The sequence below is a fragment of the Dichomitus squalens genome, assembly GCF_000275845.1.
Source record: "Dichomitus squalens LYAD-421 SS1 unplaced genomic scaffold DICSQscaffold_17, whole genome shotgun sequence".
NCBI classification, from domain to species: domain Eukaryota; kingdom Fungi; phylum Basidiomycota; class Agaricomycetes; order Polyporales; family Polyporaceae; genus Dichomitus; species Dichomitus squalens.
In genome coordinates this window covers 70414-89416 of record NW_006766899.1, presented here as the reverse complement: position 1 = coordinate 89416, position 19003 = coordinate 70414, and the positions used below count along the sequence as shown (strand labels likewise).

Genomic DNA, 19003 nt, shown 5'->3' with positions numbered 1-19003 from the left:
TAGGCCGTTTCATTACGCGGGGTTTTCGCTGCTTGCTCCCTCATAGTCTGACACTTCCAGCTTAATAGCATGAGCCACTCCTACTTCCGACTACTCTCTTTTCCCGTCGAGATACTGGATTGTATCTTGCAAGAGCTGGAAGCACGTCACCTTCCATCCGTCCTTCGAACGAACCATGAATTCCACATGATCGGAAGTCGTATCCTCTATCGCATCATCCCGGAAATGCCCATCAATCGTTGCATACCATGTCTCAAGGTCCTCTGCCAATCTCCCACCTATGCAGTGCTGGTCCGGAAGCTTTGTATCGACTGGGCGCAGCACAGAGTCGTCTCCAATCTATTTCGCCTTCTCCGGGACACCCTTTCACACCTTCCCTCTCTGCGACATCTCAGCATCGAGCTCTCGCCACACGATAACCACTATGGTCTAGCATGGGTCCTCGATGGTTTGCGTGCGCCACTCAGGACGCTCGGCACATCGATTCGATGCGATGCGCAGCTAGCGGAGGTCCTCGAGACGCAGACCGCCCTCGCTGAGCTCTGTCTGCGCGGCTTCCAGACGAAACAGGCCTTCATCCTGTCCGACAAGGCGATGCCGCAACTGCGCTCGTTTCGCGCCGTGCACGCGGGTCCGTCAGTCATCGCCGCGGTGGTGAGAGGCCGGCCCGTGGAGGGTGTCTCGTTGTCGATGTTCATGGAGGACGGCTGCCTTCCTCTGGACTCGCTTCTGCTCTCCACTTCCCCCATCAAGCGGCTGACGATCATGTCGCTCGACCAAACACTCGCGCCGAACGTGCTGCTGCCGGAGATTGCTAGGCGTCTTCCCCAACTGGAGGCCTTGCATGTGGTAGTGCTGATGGCACTCTTTGACACTGTACGTCGCCATTCTGATATCTTCTGGCTTCTGCTTCTTTCATATGCATTTGCTGCCTATTCGTCCCCATTTTTCACGAAGGTGGCGGAGATGAACGTATGGGCGCCTATTATTCCTGAATTGAATCACGGGGCATTCGAGCTGGCTTAAGTCCACGCCAGCTTTTGCTCGTCATAGAGCAATTCTCATGATAGTGAATTATCAAGTCGCGAAATCCTTGTGACCGCATAATCATGTGTAGTCGGCCCACCGTGCGTAGAGGCTTGTGTCTGCGACCACATGAGCGGACTTATCTATACGTCCATGTTCCGTCATAGGGCGGATCGCTGGGTTCTTCTCAGAGGCATTCCTAGCTACGTCAAGGGTATTCCTGTACGCAACTTGAAGATAAACATCTTCAGGTGGATCGTCTCTCGTTAGCCGATTATCGAGCCTGTTCCTCAGGTTGCATGACCCTGTGGCCCAAATGATGCGCCAAGTCTGGAATAGATACTGACGCTATGTCTTCGGCTTAATTCACAGAAAACACTGCAAGAATCCGGCCCATGCCTATCCAATTTCTCCGACCTACGCTATCTAACCTTTATGGCAGCCGGCTCCGCCTCCATTGAGGACGAGGGAGAGATTGCACGGATATGGAGCAAGGCGTGCCCAACCCTTCGGACCATCATCCTGCCGAAAGGCAAAGTATGGTTCGAGCGCGACGGAAAGTGGTCGTGCTGCGGATGATTGCCTTTCTGCCGTCGCGGCGGGCGGTCTGAGGTGGCCCTAGAACATGGTCGACGGGGTGCGGGATCATGCATCGCGGGGCCAGAGGTCATAGAAGGGAATCAGAGGGAAGCACGAATATCGGGCGCAGTCGTAGAACATTGTCCAGACATCGCATGTTCGTGAAAGGTGTGCTGGTGACGTGTAGGATACGGTATGTGTTAAGAGGCGCAACTGGGAAATGTAGCTCATCGATCCATTGTAGGTTTGATGTGGCTCCAACGTGTACGGCATTCACTCTTCAAACCCGCAGAGCCATTCTAAAGCGCTACTGTGACTGTTGCTGCGTGTGGTACGCTCGTACTTCCGTGCAAGCTGAAAACATCCAGTCATCTCACATGCGGTGAGGGGTTCCAGAATCGAACCTTGCATGATATTACATCCGGGCGCCGTTAACCTCTCGCATTCACGCTAATATGACATGCCGACGTTCCTGCCGGATAGGCGAACTTCTCCACTAGGGATTGCAAGTGGCGAAATCGCGAGGCGCGAGAGCGTCAGGGACATCACCACTGACATGGATGCGTCGCGGTTCACGTGGCTCGTTCAGACGGCCTGTCGGGAAGCTTCCTTAAGAGCAATGCATATTGCGTACAATCGGAAACATGTTATCGGTTTCGTACGTCCGTACATCTTCGTCATGTGCACGTTCGTGTGCGTTCATCTAATGGGACCCCGTGTCACGGTTGCTCAAGTAATCCGACAAATTTTCACGGTCTCTTCCGGCGGATGATCCATACCCACGACGAGGAGACCCTTATGACATCGTAGTCTGCTGCCAGGCACCGGACACTCGCAACCAAGGGAAACAGACGACTCTTCTCGGCTCTGAGCGCTGTTCGCCTAGCGAGGCGCAGCGCGATGCACACACGATGCGGCGACAGATTATCCATCCAGATACCCATGCAACAAACATTCGCTAGCAGCTCACGCCGGCGCTCACATTTGATGCCCGATGCTTGGCACACCGCAGGTACCCCTTTTGCCCCTGCACTTCGCGAGTCGCACCGGAGCCGCTGCGTGACTGATAGGTCGGGTGCGGCATGCGGAAGCCTATGCGAGGATGAGGGGGATCTGTGGGAGCACTTCTGTGGCAAGCTCGCTGAACATCACGGTATTTTGCCTCCTGTTTCAAGGTGAGCCATGAGGTCTTATTTCGGATCCCTGGAGGTGCTTCTCAAGTTCCAGACTTCAAGTACGCCTCTATGCACTCTGGACGAGAACTTCCATCAGACTTAGCACGTTTCCTCCCTTCCTCATTCTACGACCGCCTTGCCAACCTTCGTCGATGCGCCTGCATTGAGGTTCTGTGAACAGAGCTGGTCAGCTTCCCAATCAAAACTGCGCACTGTCATGATTGGCGAACGAGAAGGTAAGCCTTTCAACCCGGCGGCGTTACCTGCAAGTCGCCGGACATTTCAGTGGCTTTTGGGCGGAAAAGGAGTATATTGGTTGCAGTAACTAGCCAAGCCCGCCTAATTGGGACCTGCGCAGTCCGTTAGACTCCTTCGGGCTCTCACGTAAAATGAAGCTTACGGCTTCGATATACGTCCAGCCTTAGTCTATTGCTCTAGCGGAATGAACTGTGGTAGAGTTTGTCAATGACGTGTCGGACACCTCAAGACTTCCGATTATCGATCCATGTCCAGTGAGTGATACGCTATGGGCAGTGACAACAGTCCTCTACGATGTCAGCTACAGGTGACTAGCGATTCTGAGGCATTCCGACGGCTGTCCGACCCCAGTTCACATGCAACTGCAGTGGCAAAGAGGCCCTTGTAACATAGTCAGGATCGAGATGGGTGGAATACGTCAAGCGAAGCGCCTTACGGAAGAGTGGTGAGAAGCGTTTTGATGTCTGGTGCCATACGATACTCGCCTCGAGCCGTCAAACAACAACCGGGAGAACCGGAGCACAAGACGTCCGTCCAGGTGACTGGGAATGTTCACCACTATGCTTGCTCTTTGAACGGCTTTGCTTTGCATGGCTGGATTGACGGTGACTGGACTAATGTCTCGAGGCAAGGCATGTGGTATCGGTGGGTGCTGTACTCACTCGGCGATGGCATTCGCACTGGCAGATCGACGGCCGGACGTTTGCCGGTACCATCATGTGTCCTGTAAGGTCATTGTGGAAGATGCTTCCTGCACTACTGTTCCGAAGGGGTGCATGCTCATACTTGAGGCCCGGCAGCCACGATTGGAAGGGCCTGGCTGCTACTAGGTGGGTGTAGACTTCAGAAGTCTGGCTTCGCGTGCTTCTCTCACTCGGAAGCAATACCGGGAATTGCCTCGGTTGACTTCGGGCCACGTTTCGTTTTGACTTTCTCTCAGATAGTGGAGAGTTCCCACCCCCGATGGTGTATGCGAAGCCGATGCGTCCCTGACTACGAAGCGCCAGGATATGGCGCGACGGTGTGCCGATCATTATGACCGTCCATACATTGTGTTGTCCTTCCGAACAGTTCTCACCATCTCCGTCTATCCACGCTGTTACCCGCAGCAATGAGCCCCAATCCCTTTTACCCGAAGACTTCGCTGGAAGTTGTGTCAAAACTTTCGCGGGAGGTGTACGTTCCTCGACGGAATCGCGGTGTATTCCGCCCAAGACGATATCGAGATTTCGAACGACTACGCTCAAGGGCGGTCTGAGGTACTCCCGCTCAGGGCCAGGGCAGAAAGACTTGAGATCACAGGGTCGAACGAGCGGATAGATAACTACGGAATGGTATTGAGGATGTAATTGCGTTGAAATGCAATATCGTACAATGTGTCTCTGCGAATAGCGATGATAGAGCACGAGGAGCGGAAGTACTAGTATATTGTATCGAGCCCGCTCGTAATAAAAAGACATTGCCGATATCGTGCCGTCGGGTTCACACGGTGCGGGGGCCGAGAGAGGTTCATTTGCTTGCTCGAACACTTTCCGGCACGACCCTAATCACACGCAGTGGTCACATCGCTCTACAGCACCATTAGTCACTCGCCATACAATGAATGTGCTGGAAACTTACTGCTCTCACAAACGTTAGCATATGGCAGGTGATGTAACCTTTCGCGAATCCAGCGCCAGCATATGCAAAGAGGTATTCCCATTTGCGTATGAACGCCATGTATGTCGCATCGTCAAGGAGAGCGGGGTATTGCCGGACCATCGCCTCACGATTGAGGTTCGCTTTGAGACGGCGATCCCATGTTCGCAGAGTGCGTGGGTAATCTGTTAGCGGAGCCATTATGGAATGTCAGGGTCCGACATGCCAAGCGAGCAGTAAGACGTACGAGGTGCGTGATTCTCGACACCTTCTAGAGTGAAACGACCCTTCGAAGCTGCGTACGCTGCGTCGATCAGAACCGTTGCGCTGGGCAAGCACGAGTTCGGCCACATATAACGACGCATGAAGTCATCAGCTCTATTTCGGATGCATGTCAGTGACGACACAATACACTGGTACAGAACCAGGCAGGGGGCTCACTGATAGTTGCTGTAACGGCCTTCCGGGAATGTGGAGCAGGTGACAACTATAGTTGCGGCCGTCGGTTTGAGTGCGAAATCCACCAGCTCGAAATATTTTCTGTAATACTGTGGAACGTTTCGATGGGTTCATAGAAGGAGTGGAGCAAAAACAACCGAACTCACCTTGCTGCCTACGTGCTCGAGCATCTCGACGCTGACAAAGGCATCAAACGCATGTTTGAACTCCGGAGGGATGTCCCGGTAGTCCATCAGATGCACTCGAACCCGGCCTTCCAGGCCCCTCTCCTTCACGCGTTCCTCTGCAAGCTGCTTCTGTTCTACCGATAGCGTAAGCGTGTCGACTTCGCAGCCATAAGATGCTGCAGCCTGTAGTGCTCCGACGTGAGAAAATGAACGGAAGGGGCCACGACGGTCGTCAGGGTACTCACTTCGATTGCCAATGCGCCCCAACCGGTGCCGAACTCAAGCAGTCTATCTCCCGGCTTCACGCGAACAGTCTTCAGCACGTGGTGAATTTTACGTCGCTGAGCGGTTTCCAGGTCGTTCGGGGTCGGTCCGTGAGTCAAATCTCCGCGTACGCCACCTTCTTCGTCACACCACAGTGCAGTCGAGTACATCATTTCTTTACTTAAGAACGCCTACGCGTTTCTTGCGTCAGGCACCATCCGAGCCGATAGAAGGCGATGCGTACCTTGAAGAGTTCGTTTGACTGGTCATAACTCGCGATTACGTTGAGACGGGCGCGGGAATGTGTCTGCCCGAAGAAGGCATTCCGGATCCCCGAGAACGCGGCGGTGAGCCGACTGAAAAGGGAGTGTAAGGCCGACATCGTTGATTGGTTATCAAGCCAAAGCTGAAGGTCTGCATGAGAAGGTGCTCGGAAGTCTCCTCGCTCCAAGTACTCACGTCCATGATCGCCTTCAGGTTCTCAACCTCGACCTCGCCAATCATGTAAGCTTCGCTGACTGAATGCACGGCAATTAGATCGTGTGAGCTGAAGAATAGGAGATGAGCTGACATCCAAGATCACCGGAGCTGTGTTCCGTCTTAGTTTTCGCCTGGCGTACAGGAACGGTGTAGGCTTACTTGAACACACGTGTCCAGAACCTGCCGCTGGTAACCCTGAGATGCACGCAATTGGTTGTGGTCTTGGGGTTCCCGAAGCGAAACGTCTCGTCGTAGTCTTCCACTACGAGGTAACCCGAAACAATGGCGGATGATAACAAAGACAATATGGAGGACCGCGCTGTGAACAGCGGATCAAGTCAATGACGATCAGCCGCGACGTCTAGGAAGGACGTACCAAACGTGGTATACAGAGAGTACTGGGAGCTTTTGGTGAGATGCAAGGTCGACGACCCAGAAGACGCGGAGGAGAGGCTTTCTTTAGAAGAGACTGATCGGTGAGAAGGCATCGTGGAGATTGTGCGAGGGCGATGGAGTGGGGAGCTTGTGGAGGAGCTTAGGTAGGGACATTGGTTCTGCGAGGGAATTTATACTACGGGAAGTCTTCGCTTGGGCCCAGGCGGCATCTTGAACAACGTCCGATGAATCTGTCTCGGGTCCCTCCTAGATGAAGCGGGTTCTCGGGGACCGGCAAGAATCAGAAATCCAGCTCGTGCGTGCACCGATATCCGTGTATCCGCAAGGCCTGCTAGCTGCGATGACGAAACGGTTCCACCGCGCCGTGACGGCTGTTCATCAGATGAAAGCAACGTATGATACGTTAAGCTATCTCGAACTTCCGTGCTGCACCTTGCATACGACATGTCACGATCTTCAGCAGACCAAACGAGGGATAGAATCTCATGCAGCATGCGCAAGGCGATCTCGATAGCCATACTGAGTGCACTCGGGTCCTATTCAGACATGATCAATCCAGTGGAAGGCGATGTTGAGATTGAAGAAGGAAGAGATGCTCACCGCTACCGAGCGAAAGGGACCGTCCTTCGTCTGACCAGAAGTCCCGGATCGCTGTGAGACTGCAGGGCTCCAAAGGTAGTCAGACTGCCATACAGAGCATGAGATCGTGACCAAAGATGCCAGGTCCCCGAGAAAGGCCAGGAATTTGGGATCAGAGTGGAGAGCCCTTCCCGAAGAGCCTTCCGAGCATCCGCTTGATGGACAGCATGGGATGCCGCCCGTAGGGTGCAGACTCAAAAACAGGACCGGAACGTCTCCGCACTTTGCATGCCACGAGATTGGGCAGGCGTGGGAGGACGACGTAGTCACGCTCTATCGAAGAGGAAGGTAGCTACGGAAATACCTCCATCACATCTCGGTCGGGCGGTCCTGGGCTAGATCGCCCAGGCCCGCCAACCCTTGAGCATGCTGGCAACACTGTGGAATAGGATCCGTGTAGAAACCATTTATCGCTTATGTACGTCGAGTGGTTGTGAACAACTTGCCGTGGACTCAACACGTGGCTGATAGCCGGCGGTGTGCCGTTACTGTGACCGTGATTTTGTCACAGGCTGATGTCCGTATCGCGGCCACAACGTTTCCCGGATCTCCGCCGTCATTGCATCTTCAGGAATGGTCCTCCTATATGAGTCTGACCGTAGCAGGTTTGGTCATACCCGTACCGGAACCCGAACCGGTATGTACTCGAGTTACTTGGGGACGGGCAAGACATACTGACATGTCGGAGATCTGTAGACTCGGAGCTGACCTCGCCCAGCATGCCTAGCGCACGGTCGTGGTGCGGCATGTGCCATTCATGAGACGAAATCCCAGCGCATATCGTTCTGTCTACTATGTCTCTGTTCGTACCTCTGAATGTGAGTCCGACTAGTCTCACGTTACACTAGTCGTCCACCCTTCCTATCACTCTCCAACGCTTCCTTTCTCTTTCGTATACTGCCCCGATTCACGCCCTGGAGGAATCATGCTGCATGATTTGGACGTAATTGCCCTCGGCTGCCCGTACGCGGACGGGTATATACCTGTACCCGTGGCGGGTATACCCGACCAGTGTCCTTCCCTGATCATCTCGCTTCATCCGTGATACACATCGCCAGATATCCGCAATGTTCGAAGTAGTCCAATCAGGCTCTGGGGCGCGCTAGGCGGGGGCTGACGTGGTCCGGACTGCGCAAGCTGCGACTCAGAAAGCTGGATGAAGCCCTCGCAGAAGCGCGATTGCTCCGGATGGAATTGAGACACCCTCCGCAAGCTTCGCCCGAGTCTCGACGGTCTGTAGGGTGTCAGAAGTCAAACTGGATGCTACGCACTTCCAACGTGAATCACTATCTTCTGCCCCCGCCGGGGCCAACCCATAGCAGGGTTGCTGAGTGACCAGCTTTCGCTTCCCAGCCTGCGCCTAACTGCCTAATGAGCTTACCTGCTCTTTTGGGTGTGCATAGGAGTTAGGAGTTGCCGACACAACCCAAGGCGTTGGTGTTTCTCCTGTTATCTTGTCTCTCACGACGGTGCGCGCCAATGCAAAGGAATTCGCGACACGTTCATGTCTTTGGTACCAGATGACCATATAGCAGGCTTACGCAGCGCTCACTGTGAGACCTTCGCTCACACTATGTGCTTCCTGATCGCAACGCGGCTGGAGCAGCCCGAGAATGTGCGCCCCGATCTGCGCGGCAGGACCAATATTACGTATCTGTTGCTGCCCTCGAAAAGGTCCACCATAGTTCTTGCGAATAATGCCTCCTCACGCTGATCATGAAATTCGTACCCCACATCTTCATAAGAACATTGTTCGCATTCGACTTGGAGCGAGGTTTTCCTCATTCCACATCACGAAGACCGATGGCTGATCGCTACCTGAGGGTTCTGGGCAGACGATTGAGTATCATGCTCGTTGAGCAAGACTTAGCCATGTCACCTCCTCAAGCACCGTCAGAACGCGATGCTCGCTCCGTACGCGAGTTCATTTGGGAGCAAGACACCCATCACCTTAGAGTTTTCTTACTCTAGGATCGTCACTGCATTCCCAAAAGGCCGCTATCTTTCTCCCTTCGAGACGTCGCAACCATTGGATCGAGTTATTTCGGCCCTTTCACCGGGGAGATCCTCCAGCTTGTGAGTTCGTTCAAGACAAAGCGCTCGACCACCCACTGTTCCTGACTTCGCAGGGGTACGGCCGAAATTGAACGCCCTAACCAAAACGGTGGTATGGGGCACATACGTGGCTGGCACGCGACCACCTTGTGAGGCTGCAGATATAATCCAGCATGGTTTAAATTCAGTGGAACCTCTGCCATCAGCCCGGCTCGCAGCAAAACAACCGCACCGTTTTAACCCCCGCAGGGTCCATTGAATGTTTCTCCACGAAGCACTAGGATCTTGGCTTCAAACTTACTCTCTAATCGTATCAGAAAAGTCCGAGCTGGTCTATCCTGCTCGTATCCTGGGGGCACCCGTTCCCCGTCCGCTCACACCAGGCCTGCGCAATATGGAGCGGGAATCCCCCTCTCCACTGACTTCACATGCCGTTTGCCGAACATCCGAAAGCATTCATCATGTCAGAGGTAAAGTTGACTAGAAGCCTGGAACAACGCGGCAGGCATCCGCCAGCCAGACAAGCATTCATAGATTGTACCTAATCCGATACATACCCCTCACCTGAATGAGGTATCTTCGCCAGAGGATTCGCCCTCCCGCGAGGCGCTGATGTGGCAATTGAGGTGTCTGTATCTCGCAAGAGCCATGGTGCGATGCATCCGAGCATGCCTCCCTGGCATACGTCAAGTCGGACCATTGTCCTAAATACTTCTTCAATAGCAGTTAGAAGGTGCCCCCGCATAACGCAAACGATCTCGCGAGTACCAAGAGCGGAGATCGGGAATGTTCCGTTTGTTGTCCACCACAGATCTTGGTCTAGTACGGTCTTGGAAGGACTTCCTAGGTTCCCCGTAGGTTCCCGACAAGCCAGGGCGGATATGTCCAGATGCTAAGACGCACCAGCCATGCTGAGGATTACAGTTTGGGTTGACATGAGAAAGCTTGGAATGTTGCTCGAAACACGATCGGCCGGAAGTCATCTGGAAGCGCCGATCCGTACGCAGAATCGATCTACCGCTCTAATGCCCATCCCGGAGCGCACCCGCGTGCCCGTGTGGAACATCAGAAACACACAGACCGTATGATCAAGGCCCGGTGGGCCGTCCGCTCCTCCAATGTCAATGATTCTGAAGTACGATAAACCGCAGACAGCGCAGAAGCTTCGTAGAGGAGGTCTAAGAGCGGTGTGTGTGATATTTATGACCACAGACGCGATACCTGCTTCTACCAACGCCATGCAGCAGTCTGCAACCCCGCGTTCTATGGCCGTACGTCTTCCGCGAAGCGCTCCGCTACCACATGCCGCCTTCAGGAGCCCCCCACGGCAGGTTGAGCGTCCGCAGAACCAGGTACTGCCGCCGACACCGTCAGACTCTACGTACCCGTCCTTTGGGTTTGAAGAGAAGTTTCTCAGCCAGTGTCCTCCTGACCCTCGCGCGTGCAGCCAACGCGATATAGAGTCGGGGCTGAAACGCGCACAAAAGGCGTTCCGTCGAGCACCTCCGCACCCGTGAGACTAGCCCTTGTGGTGCCCACAAAGGTGCCCCCACGGGTCGCGGCCTGGCAAAGCGCCGACAAGTATAGATGATCGAGAGCCATGGCTTCGGGCCCGCTCGAAGCAATGACATCGCGGTGACGGAGATATCGACGTTGGAGAGTGGGAGCACAGGGCGGCCCGGCAGATGTAGGGCGCGAGTGTAGAGGGGAAGAGGGCAGTATAGAGGAGAGATAGGGAGGGGGACATGAATGGGGCCCTGGAGGGGAGGCATGCTGGGCGAAGGGCGTGTGTGAGCATGGACGGAAACTCTGCGACGATGGCCAGCGCATCTTGGGAGGTGGTAATTACTCACGGAAGGTAGTCTGCATTGAGTCGCCGCCGGGGTTGGGTGGAGTGGCACGCCGCCGCCGCCGCTACCAATGACCCCTTTGGACCACGACAACCCGGCGATCTTTGCGAAACATCCTTTCCATCCGCATATCATGCATTGGAGTCTGACAAGGACGTCACTGGACTCAGTCGTCTTGCTGTAAGCCATGAACGGCTATATGGAGACCCTCACGCACAGCGCCGTACTTCTCGCTCGCTCTGCTCCCGTGGATATCCGATGCATGTCCGCCGATAGCGCTCTCTGACCTTGCATTAAGAAGTCGCTCCCACAGAAGATCATGGACCGTCGAGGGGGAGATAGGGGCAGCTGCTTCGATAGCTGAGGAAATGACATTGAAAGTTGAAAAGGCATAATGCCCACCCCATCACGAGGTGAGTAGCCGCTCGTGCCACAAGACCTAGAAGATATGATGGTGAGGACATTAGCAGAGGCGCAGTGGGTCCAGGGTTTGATCCTGACCTTCTTCTGGGAGCCCAGAAAGGCCGAAATACAGGCCCTAACCTACATGAATGGATGTGTAACGAGGCCGGCGAGCAGACATTTGGCGTATGGGAAGTATACTTGGGACTGGCAGGTACTAGATTAGCATCTGGAATGAAGGAGTCCTCCTCACTAACAGCAGGCGCACCTTTGTTGGGTATTTCCGCTGTGAAAAATTCGCAGGATGAGTCGTGAAGCCTGCACTGGGAGGCGATCTTAGTTTGCCAAGTGGCCCTCGGACGCATCTGTCACTGAGATGGTCGTAGTAGTTGTTTGACGAAATATCATCGATCATAGTTATAGCAGGCCTCATGGTAGTGACATGTCTCGCATATGTGAGATCGATGAGAGCGGGACTTGCACTTAGCGAATTCGACGCCAGCAGGTGATAAGAGGCATGGCCAAAGTGACGGCGAGTTAGAGATGATCGCATGTTATCAAAATGCTTCGTACTTGTCAAATCCATTTCGTTGAGGTACGCATGTCGTTTAGCGTGATTGTCCTTGAGCGACTTGTGGACGGCAAGCTTGGATTAGTGCGGGGCCCCCGAAAGTGTCTTCAGGCCTAGAGAAGAGTAGGTGCAAAGGGAAGGGGGAGGGGGGACGAGTCAATTCACATTATCTAAAGAGGAAGGCATATTGCGTAGATAGGCTGTTGGATGTCGACTATCTTGTTAGAAATCGTCTGTGAATGGAGTCCTGCGAGCTTGCCTCTTCGTCAGCCACGGTTGATCGCTTTCATACTATCCAACTGATCTACTCGCGTATGGCGGCGAGAGGGGAGACATACCAAACACAAGGCGCGTGAGGTCAGACGTATGCCGCTGTAAGGAGTGATGATCGCGCTCGTTCCTGAAGATGGCGATTTGTGACGAACAGTACAACCTGAGATGGACGATAAGGAACTGTCTCGTGGTGTTGATTAGAGCTCGTGTGCAAAGGAGGCTATCCCCTGCATTCTATCGTAAGTTGGCGTTCATCTTGGTTTTGATAGTCGCACAGTTCGAGTAAGCGGCGTAGGAGAGCCTGAGAGGCGGCCACGCATCGCTTCGGCATCAAGCCATACTTGGGCGCTAACTTTATGTAGCGATGCCATAGACCGTCACATACTGGTCTCGGGCCAGTTCACCCCCGTCCCACCCGCTACTTCAATTACTTAGAAGGGATACATGAGGGAAGGCAGGAACCACCGTTTTCATCAAGACACTTATCCTAGCCAATTCGGATGTTGTGTGCTTTGAACTCCTAATTTCCCTGCACTGGAGCAACATTTAAGAAGCAGCAGGTGTCGGACAGGGCTTGACTGGTCTTATGCCACCACGCTCGACACTGCACACTATTGAAGTACGCATGACGACAAAAGGGCAAACAAAAAGCGCAATGTATATCAACGTTGTGGTTCAGTCCAGGCTCGAACTGGAGACCTCCTGTGCACGCATATGTGAGACAGACGTGATAACCAACTACACCACTGAACCAACATCACTTCCTCGTTGAGTTGCTCTTCGGAGTGCAGTGAATGTGCATAAGCAATCCTAGCCGCCTTATATCGCGCATGGAAGAAAGACAAGTTCCAAGACGGATCTGTGATCACTCGCGCAGTGGGAGGATGGGGATCGGTAGAAGGCTGTGCCGAAATCGAGGACCGGTACAGTAGTATTGTCTCCTCTTACTAACTACTCGAAGGCTGATCATACTTGAGAACAGTAAGATGAGATACAGAGTGCTACGCATACATTGCCGAGATGATGACCGACAAACCGACGCCAGGAACAGACTCAGTAGAAGCCAGAGCGATCCCAATCCCCAGCCTTCTGCCCCTCCTTCAACCATCCAATTACATTTGCCGTCAATCCAGCGGCACGAATGAAGAGACTCCCATCAAGAAGTTCTGAGCCCTCCAACTCCGTCCCAGCAAAGTCGCCTGCGGCTCGCGCTCCGTACAAGGTCGCGTTGTGCAGCAGGGAGCGTTGGAGTTTGCACAGATGCTCTGCAGGATGGACCAAAGTGGTTTGGATGATGGGAAGCCACGGATTAGGCGATACATCCTCGGGAGTGAGCGTTGTATCTGCCGGAACAACCTGCGGCTCTCCGGGTTGGACAGGCTTATCCGTTGTTCCCTCATAGAACTCGCGCACGGGGATAACGGGACGGCCACGGACAATGTACCACACAAGAGAGATGGTAAAGTACCCTCGAAGCAGGATCGCGGCAGATCGGGGCGAGAGGTAGGCGACGAGCGATGGAAGGAAGATGCTCGAGGTAACTAAATGCATGCTACGGGGGTGAGCGAGAGGTTTTCAGCCGCCGGTGCCTTGGTTCAGGAACGTAAGAACACACCTGAAGAAGTCCGCATTGAACTCCTTATTCTGAGACCTCTGCCGGCCGCCCCAACCACCCACTCCGTAGATGAGGGCGTTCAGCCAGGTGACCTCTTCGATCTTCTTCTCGATGACAGCAGTGGACACATTGTCACCTTCGAGTTCGGCGGCCCACTCAGCAACGATGTTGATCAGAGTGTCCCCTACATGCGTCTGGACGAGATCTATGGGCGATTGTCCCTGCGGGCTCGGCAGGCCCAAGGCGGCGGGCGCAAACCTGGGATCGGCTAGGATACGTGCCAGAGCCGTGAAGGCATGAATCCTAGCTTTCTTCCCATCGACTCGAGCCGCCCAGTTAGCGGAGGGCTCTGTGCTGAGCGTGAGCAACGGCAGCGAAGCAGTGAGGCGAGCGACGGCCGACGATGTCGATGTAGTCTGCAATTCAAATAGTGAAGGCGGGATGAGCCGATTACCTTCGTCCCCATGCACTGCTGTCTGAGCAAGACCTAACACACGGACATGTCAGAGGGCGATTCCTCCAGTCAACATGCCACTTACCCTCCGCGACAAGGCCCAGAATACCGAACTCTAGGCCGTTCCCGATGTGAATCATCGGATGGATAACCGCCGCAAAGAACCGGTTGAGCATCCTTGGCTGCCCTTCGGTGTCAGAGCCGCCGATATTCGCCTTGGCGGAAAAGATGTATTCCTCAAGGACTTCAGTGACATCCTTCTTCAGTAGGAGATCCCTGAAGAACTTCAGGTATGAATTATAGAAACTGACCGTAACACGACATGAGTCTATGATAAAACACATTGAAACTGTCACTGCTTACTCGTGTTTGCCAAGGTGCTTCCAAAAATTCGTCGCATTCACTGGCTCTGGAGACTCGAAAGCTGGTCGCATGTACACGACGTGCGTTTGGTACGCTGCCTCTATGAGCGTACTATTCGCACCGAGGGCGTAAATGGCAACGAGGTGATGTGAAGCATGGCTACACGTGACGGGGAGAGTCAGTTACCAGTAGGGAGACAGCGACAATCAAGCAACTTACTTGTGGAAACCAAAGTCGTTGAAAAACGCGTGCCATTTGACATGGTCGTCCTGTAGCGCCTTGGCAAGTGCCTCGCCAGACTTGTGGGAGAAACCAGCCAAGCGTACTGGAGCCTTGTTAGAAGGCGCTTCCGATGGGAGCGGGAAAAACTTGTCGAGCTCTGTGGTTCGAGGAGGCATTGGAGCTGGAATCTTGTTACTTGCTGAAGACGTCGAGACTGAGTGGTGAACGAGGCTCCTTCTGGCTCCATATATACCCCCGCAGATTCGACTGAAGCACGTCACGAGCGACATCCTGCCCTTCAGGCTCCATTGCACGTGAGACGCACATTCAATCATGTAGGATCCCGTGGGCACAAAATTGCAGGGTTGAGTAAGCTTTCCCGCTACAGAGCCTTGTCTGAGGAGTCATCAAGCTCACCTGCGACGAGATCTTGATGGAAAGCAAGCACAAATACCACACTTCCCACATGCCAGCATTGCGTGTATGACCGGCATGCAGTTAGGGGGCTTGCGTGGCTTGCGAATATCTACTTTCGACACAGCTGCAACATGGACAACCTGCAGTGCCGGGCCACCGCGCATCACAGTGCATGTCCGTTCCAAGCGGATTGCGTATATGAATCACAATGACAAGCGATGGCTGGATCCTGCCAAGGGTACATACGAATGGCGAGATGTCGTTGGTTGCGACGACATGCTAAGCGGGATTTCGTCAATCTTACAGCTAACTGCAAAAACATAGAGCGTTCGGGCCCGCTCTGTGCGCGCGTGTCTTGTTTGGCCGCCTTCCCGAAACAGTAGGTAGGGGCGCTTGCCTGACCACGGCCCCTTGACGACGTACCGTCGTACCGCGCTTTTACTCTGCCTTCTGCTCAACGCTTGCAACAGAAACTATGGGGAATCGACGCAACATATCTGATGAGGAGAAAAGGATGGTTGTGATCATGGCTGAGCGTCTGAAACCTGCTGATATCGCCGAGATCACTCGCATCCGCCCCTCTACAGTGCGGAAGGTCCTGCGGCTTTGGCGGACAACCGGTGAGGTCTCTCAGCGGTCGCACATTACTGGGAGGCCTCGTGCACTGACAGGACTCGAAATTGCGGTATGTCCCTATACTTCCTTCTACTCTGTTCCACTACTGACTAATCATAGTATCTTGAGTCGCTTATCGAGCGGAAACCGGACATGTATTTGTCGGAGCTCAAGCAGCAGCTTGAGGCCGCATATGAGGTGAGAGTTGATGAGACTACGATCTCTCGTGCTCTTAAGAGGCGTGGGTACACCCGTAAGAAGGTATGTGTTGTATCAGTGCTGAAAACAAGTGACGTTTGAATGACATTGGTATAGATCACCCGGCCTGCACGAGAGCGTGACGAGGAGCAGCGGTTTGCCTTCAGGGCCCTAATCCGGGAAAATTATCCACCACAGACACTTGTATTCCTTGACGAGTCATCATGTTATCGCTTCACAGCACAGCGTAACTACGGCTGGGCACCTAATGGAGATCGCGCTCGCCGGCATGATTTCTTTGTACGCGGCACTCGGTACGTCCCTTATCATAATGCTGTCAGATCTAGCTTACCACTATGATGCATGCCCAGATACTCAATCCTCCCGGCCATTTCGCTTGATGGGATTCTTCACCTTGATATACTGACTCGTTCCTGGACCGCTGAGGAGTTTCGGACATACCTCGATGTCCTTCTAGACATTATGAATCCGTTCCCTTTGCCGAACTCTGTCCTAGTTATGGACAATGCATCAACGCATCATTTTGAAGGTATCCGTGAGATGGTTGAGCAACGGTACATCAGCTGATTTATTTCTAAATATTCTGGCGCGTACTGATGTACTCACTAGTGGTCGAAGGCTAGTCTACCTGCCGCCATACTCACCCGACTACAATCCCATTGAAGAAGGTTTATCGTCAATGAAGGCCTGGATCCGACGTAATCGAGACTTCGTACTTGGAGAACTTATGGACGAGGAGACTTGTAACCCGATTGCAATGCTGTGGAGTTCTGTGTATTCTACAATGACCCCAGTCAACATCAGTGGCTGGTTTGCTAATTGTGGATACACACATTAGGGATTTGTTGAAGGACAATCAATATATTGCTTATTACAATGTGAAACAAAATGAAGTGCACAATGTATTGTAAAGTCGAAGATGGTTACAATTCAAAGCACTCTCAAGCCAACAACACCGGATCAATGTTCTCGTTACCAATACGGACACGCTTGTGGCGATCTGTGTTCTCTCGGCTCTGCCGGTGGCGTTTGCGAAGCATCGTCTGCACCTGTCGTAGGAAAGGCCTGACAAGGCCCTCTGGCATCTTGATCTCCTGAACATACCACTTTACCGAGAAGTCAAGGGCACTTCTGGCATAGACAACGCCCTGAGCTGTAAGTGCATCCTGGTACTTTGGATAGTGAGATGCAGGCTGCTTCATGTCTAGGGCAGCGAGGACCTCCGAGATAGACAGCGACTCGCCCTCAGCATCTGACTCATCCTCATTGCTTGACGAGGATGACTCTGAGCTTGCAGATGGGCTGGCATCTGAGGACCCAGACCGAGAGTGGTGTGAACGGTGTCGAGAAGAGCGGTGATGTGATGAACGGCGAGACCAGTGGGAGGATCCAACATGGACATGGATGTGAGATGTAGAATGGGGGGCTGTAACTGGAGTCTTGTTACGAGCACGACGGCGCAATTGATCACGTGTCTGCTTTCGAAGCTCATCAAGCTTGAGGCAATTTGGAGGGATCCGACACTCGCAATCACATTCTTCATTGTGCTATAGCTAAATGTGAGTAGAGAGAGTAGATTCATCCATGTAGAACATACCATCAGGCGCGCCCACAATGAGACATGCTCCTTATAGAGGCGAACATGCTCCCCTGTCCTGCGGTCGATATAACACCAAGTCGGTGTACCATTTGCAAGAGAACAGTGTTCACAATGGAGCTTCTCCCGACAAATGCGCAGCTCATCTTGAAAGGCGGACTGAGATTTTGGAGGCTCGTTCTTCTTGGTACCGTTGGCCGATGTTGAGCTGGCTGCTGTACCTGGCTTGTAATCCTATAGAACCAGAACATCTTGTATTGATCGAATGCAGTGATGTACAGATAGAAGCACGTACCAGGTTAGACAGCTCCAGCTGTACTGTCCGTGACACCGCCCGCTTCATCCGGGTGAGTGTGGACATCATGGCATTAGCCACATCCTCCTCCGTCTCGAAGCGGACAAAGGGTTCCGACTTGTTTGATGGGACCACACGGTAGCCGATGCGGACCGGCTTGTCTGGGTCAACACCCATGAGACGTTGGACCTGGCGGAGGAACTCGAGAGGAGGGAGGTTTGACGGAATCTTGAATGATGCCTGTATGACTTGCTCCCCATCCCGGGTGGTGTTGATAGGCAATAGGACACTAATTTGTTCTATAGAGCGTGAGGTAGTTACCATACGGTCATCAAAGCGACAACATACCTGGTCCAACAGCACGGTAGTGGTTCTCCGGTCCTGCATCTGTAAAAACCACCTTTGCGAATTACACCTATTCAGTACAAATTAGCTCTTAATAGACACAGTAGTTGAATAGTGAAAAATAGGGCAAAATCGAGAGGTTCCCAAAAATACTTGCACTATTTTGCACTATTAATGCAAATTCGTGCAAAGTAGCACTATAGTAGACGGAAATAGTGCTACAGTAGACGTTGATAGTAGTGGATAGAGTGGGTCCATAATTTCTGACTAGCGTAGAAATGCTTAATATGACCTCAAAACCATCTGTTTATAAGCCCCAGATGCATTTAAAGTGCTGGAAAAAATATTATAAAAAAGTGTCCTTACTCAGTCCTGAACCCCCAACCCCACTTTCAGATAACACTCCTATTCCGAAGGGGTGCTCTATACCACTGCACCACCAGAGCTTACATAAATCCTCTCCACAAGTACTATATATATCCATCACTGCTGGACTTGGGCAAAGTGGTGACACCTCACCTTGAGATTCACCCGCTGAGGCTTGCATATGTGTAATGTCTGGGACTATGTATATAACATGGAGTGTGCTATAGAGTATGCTTCATGGTATGAATGCTGTGCTGACAGCC

The 19003-nt window shown here is 53.1% G+C and overlaps 5 protein-coding genes and 1 non-coding gene across 6 annotated transcripts; 2 read left to right on the top strand and 4 right to left on the bottom strand.

The window, feature by feature from the left end:
• Window positions 1–69: 69 nt before the first annotated feature.
• Window positions 70–1605, top strand: DICSQDRAFT_61804 (uncharacterized protein; the record flags this gene model as incomplete). The annotated part of the gene is made up of 2 exons (XM_007366282.1): window positions 70–876; window positions 1399–1605. The coding sequence occupies 2 exons, from the start codon at window positions 70–72 to the stop codon at window positions 1603–1605; spliced, it is 1014 nt and encodes a 337-aa protein (XP_007366344.1).
• Window positions 1606–4581: 2976 nt separating this feature from the next.
• DICSQDRAFT_147556 (cyclopropane-fatty-acyl-phospholipid synthase) lies at window positions 4582–6534 on the bottom strand (the record flags this gene model as incomplete). Its single annotated transcript, XM_007366281.1, has 11 exons — window positions 4582–4608; window positions 4659–4861; window positions 4924–5054; window positions 5118–5224; window positions 5282–5485; window positions 5548–5757; window positions 5811–5972; window positions 6026–6084; window positions 6138–6154; window positions 6206–6365; window positions 6423–6534. The coding sequence occupies 11 exons, from the start codon at window positions 6532–6534 to the stop codon at window positions 4582–4584; spliced, it is 1392 nt and encodes a 463-aa protein (XP_007366343.1).
• Window positions 6535–12903: 6369 nt separating this feature from the next.
• On the bottom strand, window positions 12904–12985 carry DICSQDRAFT_t91. Its single transcript has one exon. It is a non-coding gene; the product is annotated as a tRNA-Val (tRNA).
• Window positions 12986–13061: 76 nt separating this feature from the next.
• Window positions 13062–15134, bottom strand: DICSQDRAFT_155513 (uncharacterized protein). Its single transcript, XM_007366280.1, has 5 exons — window positions 14884–15134; window positions 14665–14823; window positions 14387–14607; window positions 13848–14334; window positions 13062–13784 (listed from the first exon to the last, which is right to left on the bottom strand). The coding sequence occupies exons 1-5, from the start codon at window positions 15060–15062 to the stop codon at window positions 13286–13288; spliced, it is 1545 nt and encodes a 514-aa protein (XP_007366342.1). The 5' UTR covers window positions 15063–15134; the 3' UTR covers window positions 13062–13285.
• Window positions 15135–15781: 647 nt separating this feature from the next.
• On the top strand, window positions 15782–16152 carry DICSQDRAFT_32689 (uncharacterized protein; the record flags this gene model as incomplete). Its single annotated transcript, XM_007366279.1, has 2 exons — window positions 15782–15988; window positions 16039–16152. Coding segments are annotated over 2 exons (321 nt in total), but the record flags the coding sequence as incomplete, so codon positions are not given.
• Window positions 16153–17078: 926 nt separating this feature from the next.
• Window positions 17079–18353, bottom strand: DICSQDRAFT_170666 (uncharacterized protein; the record flags this gene model as incomplete). The annotated part of the gene is made up of 3 exons (XM_007366278.1): window positions 17079–17446; window positions 17848–17968; window positions 18030–18353. 3 exons carry the CDS (start codon window positions 18351–18353, stop codon window positions 17079–17081), a joined length of 813 nt encoding a protein of 270 aa, XP_007366340.1.
• Window positions 18354–19003: the final 650 nt, after the last annotated feature.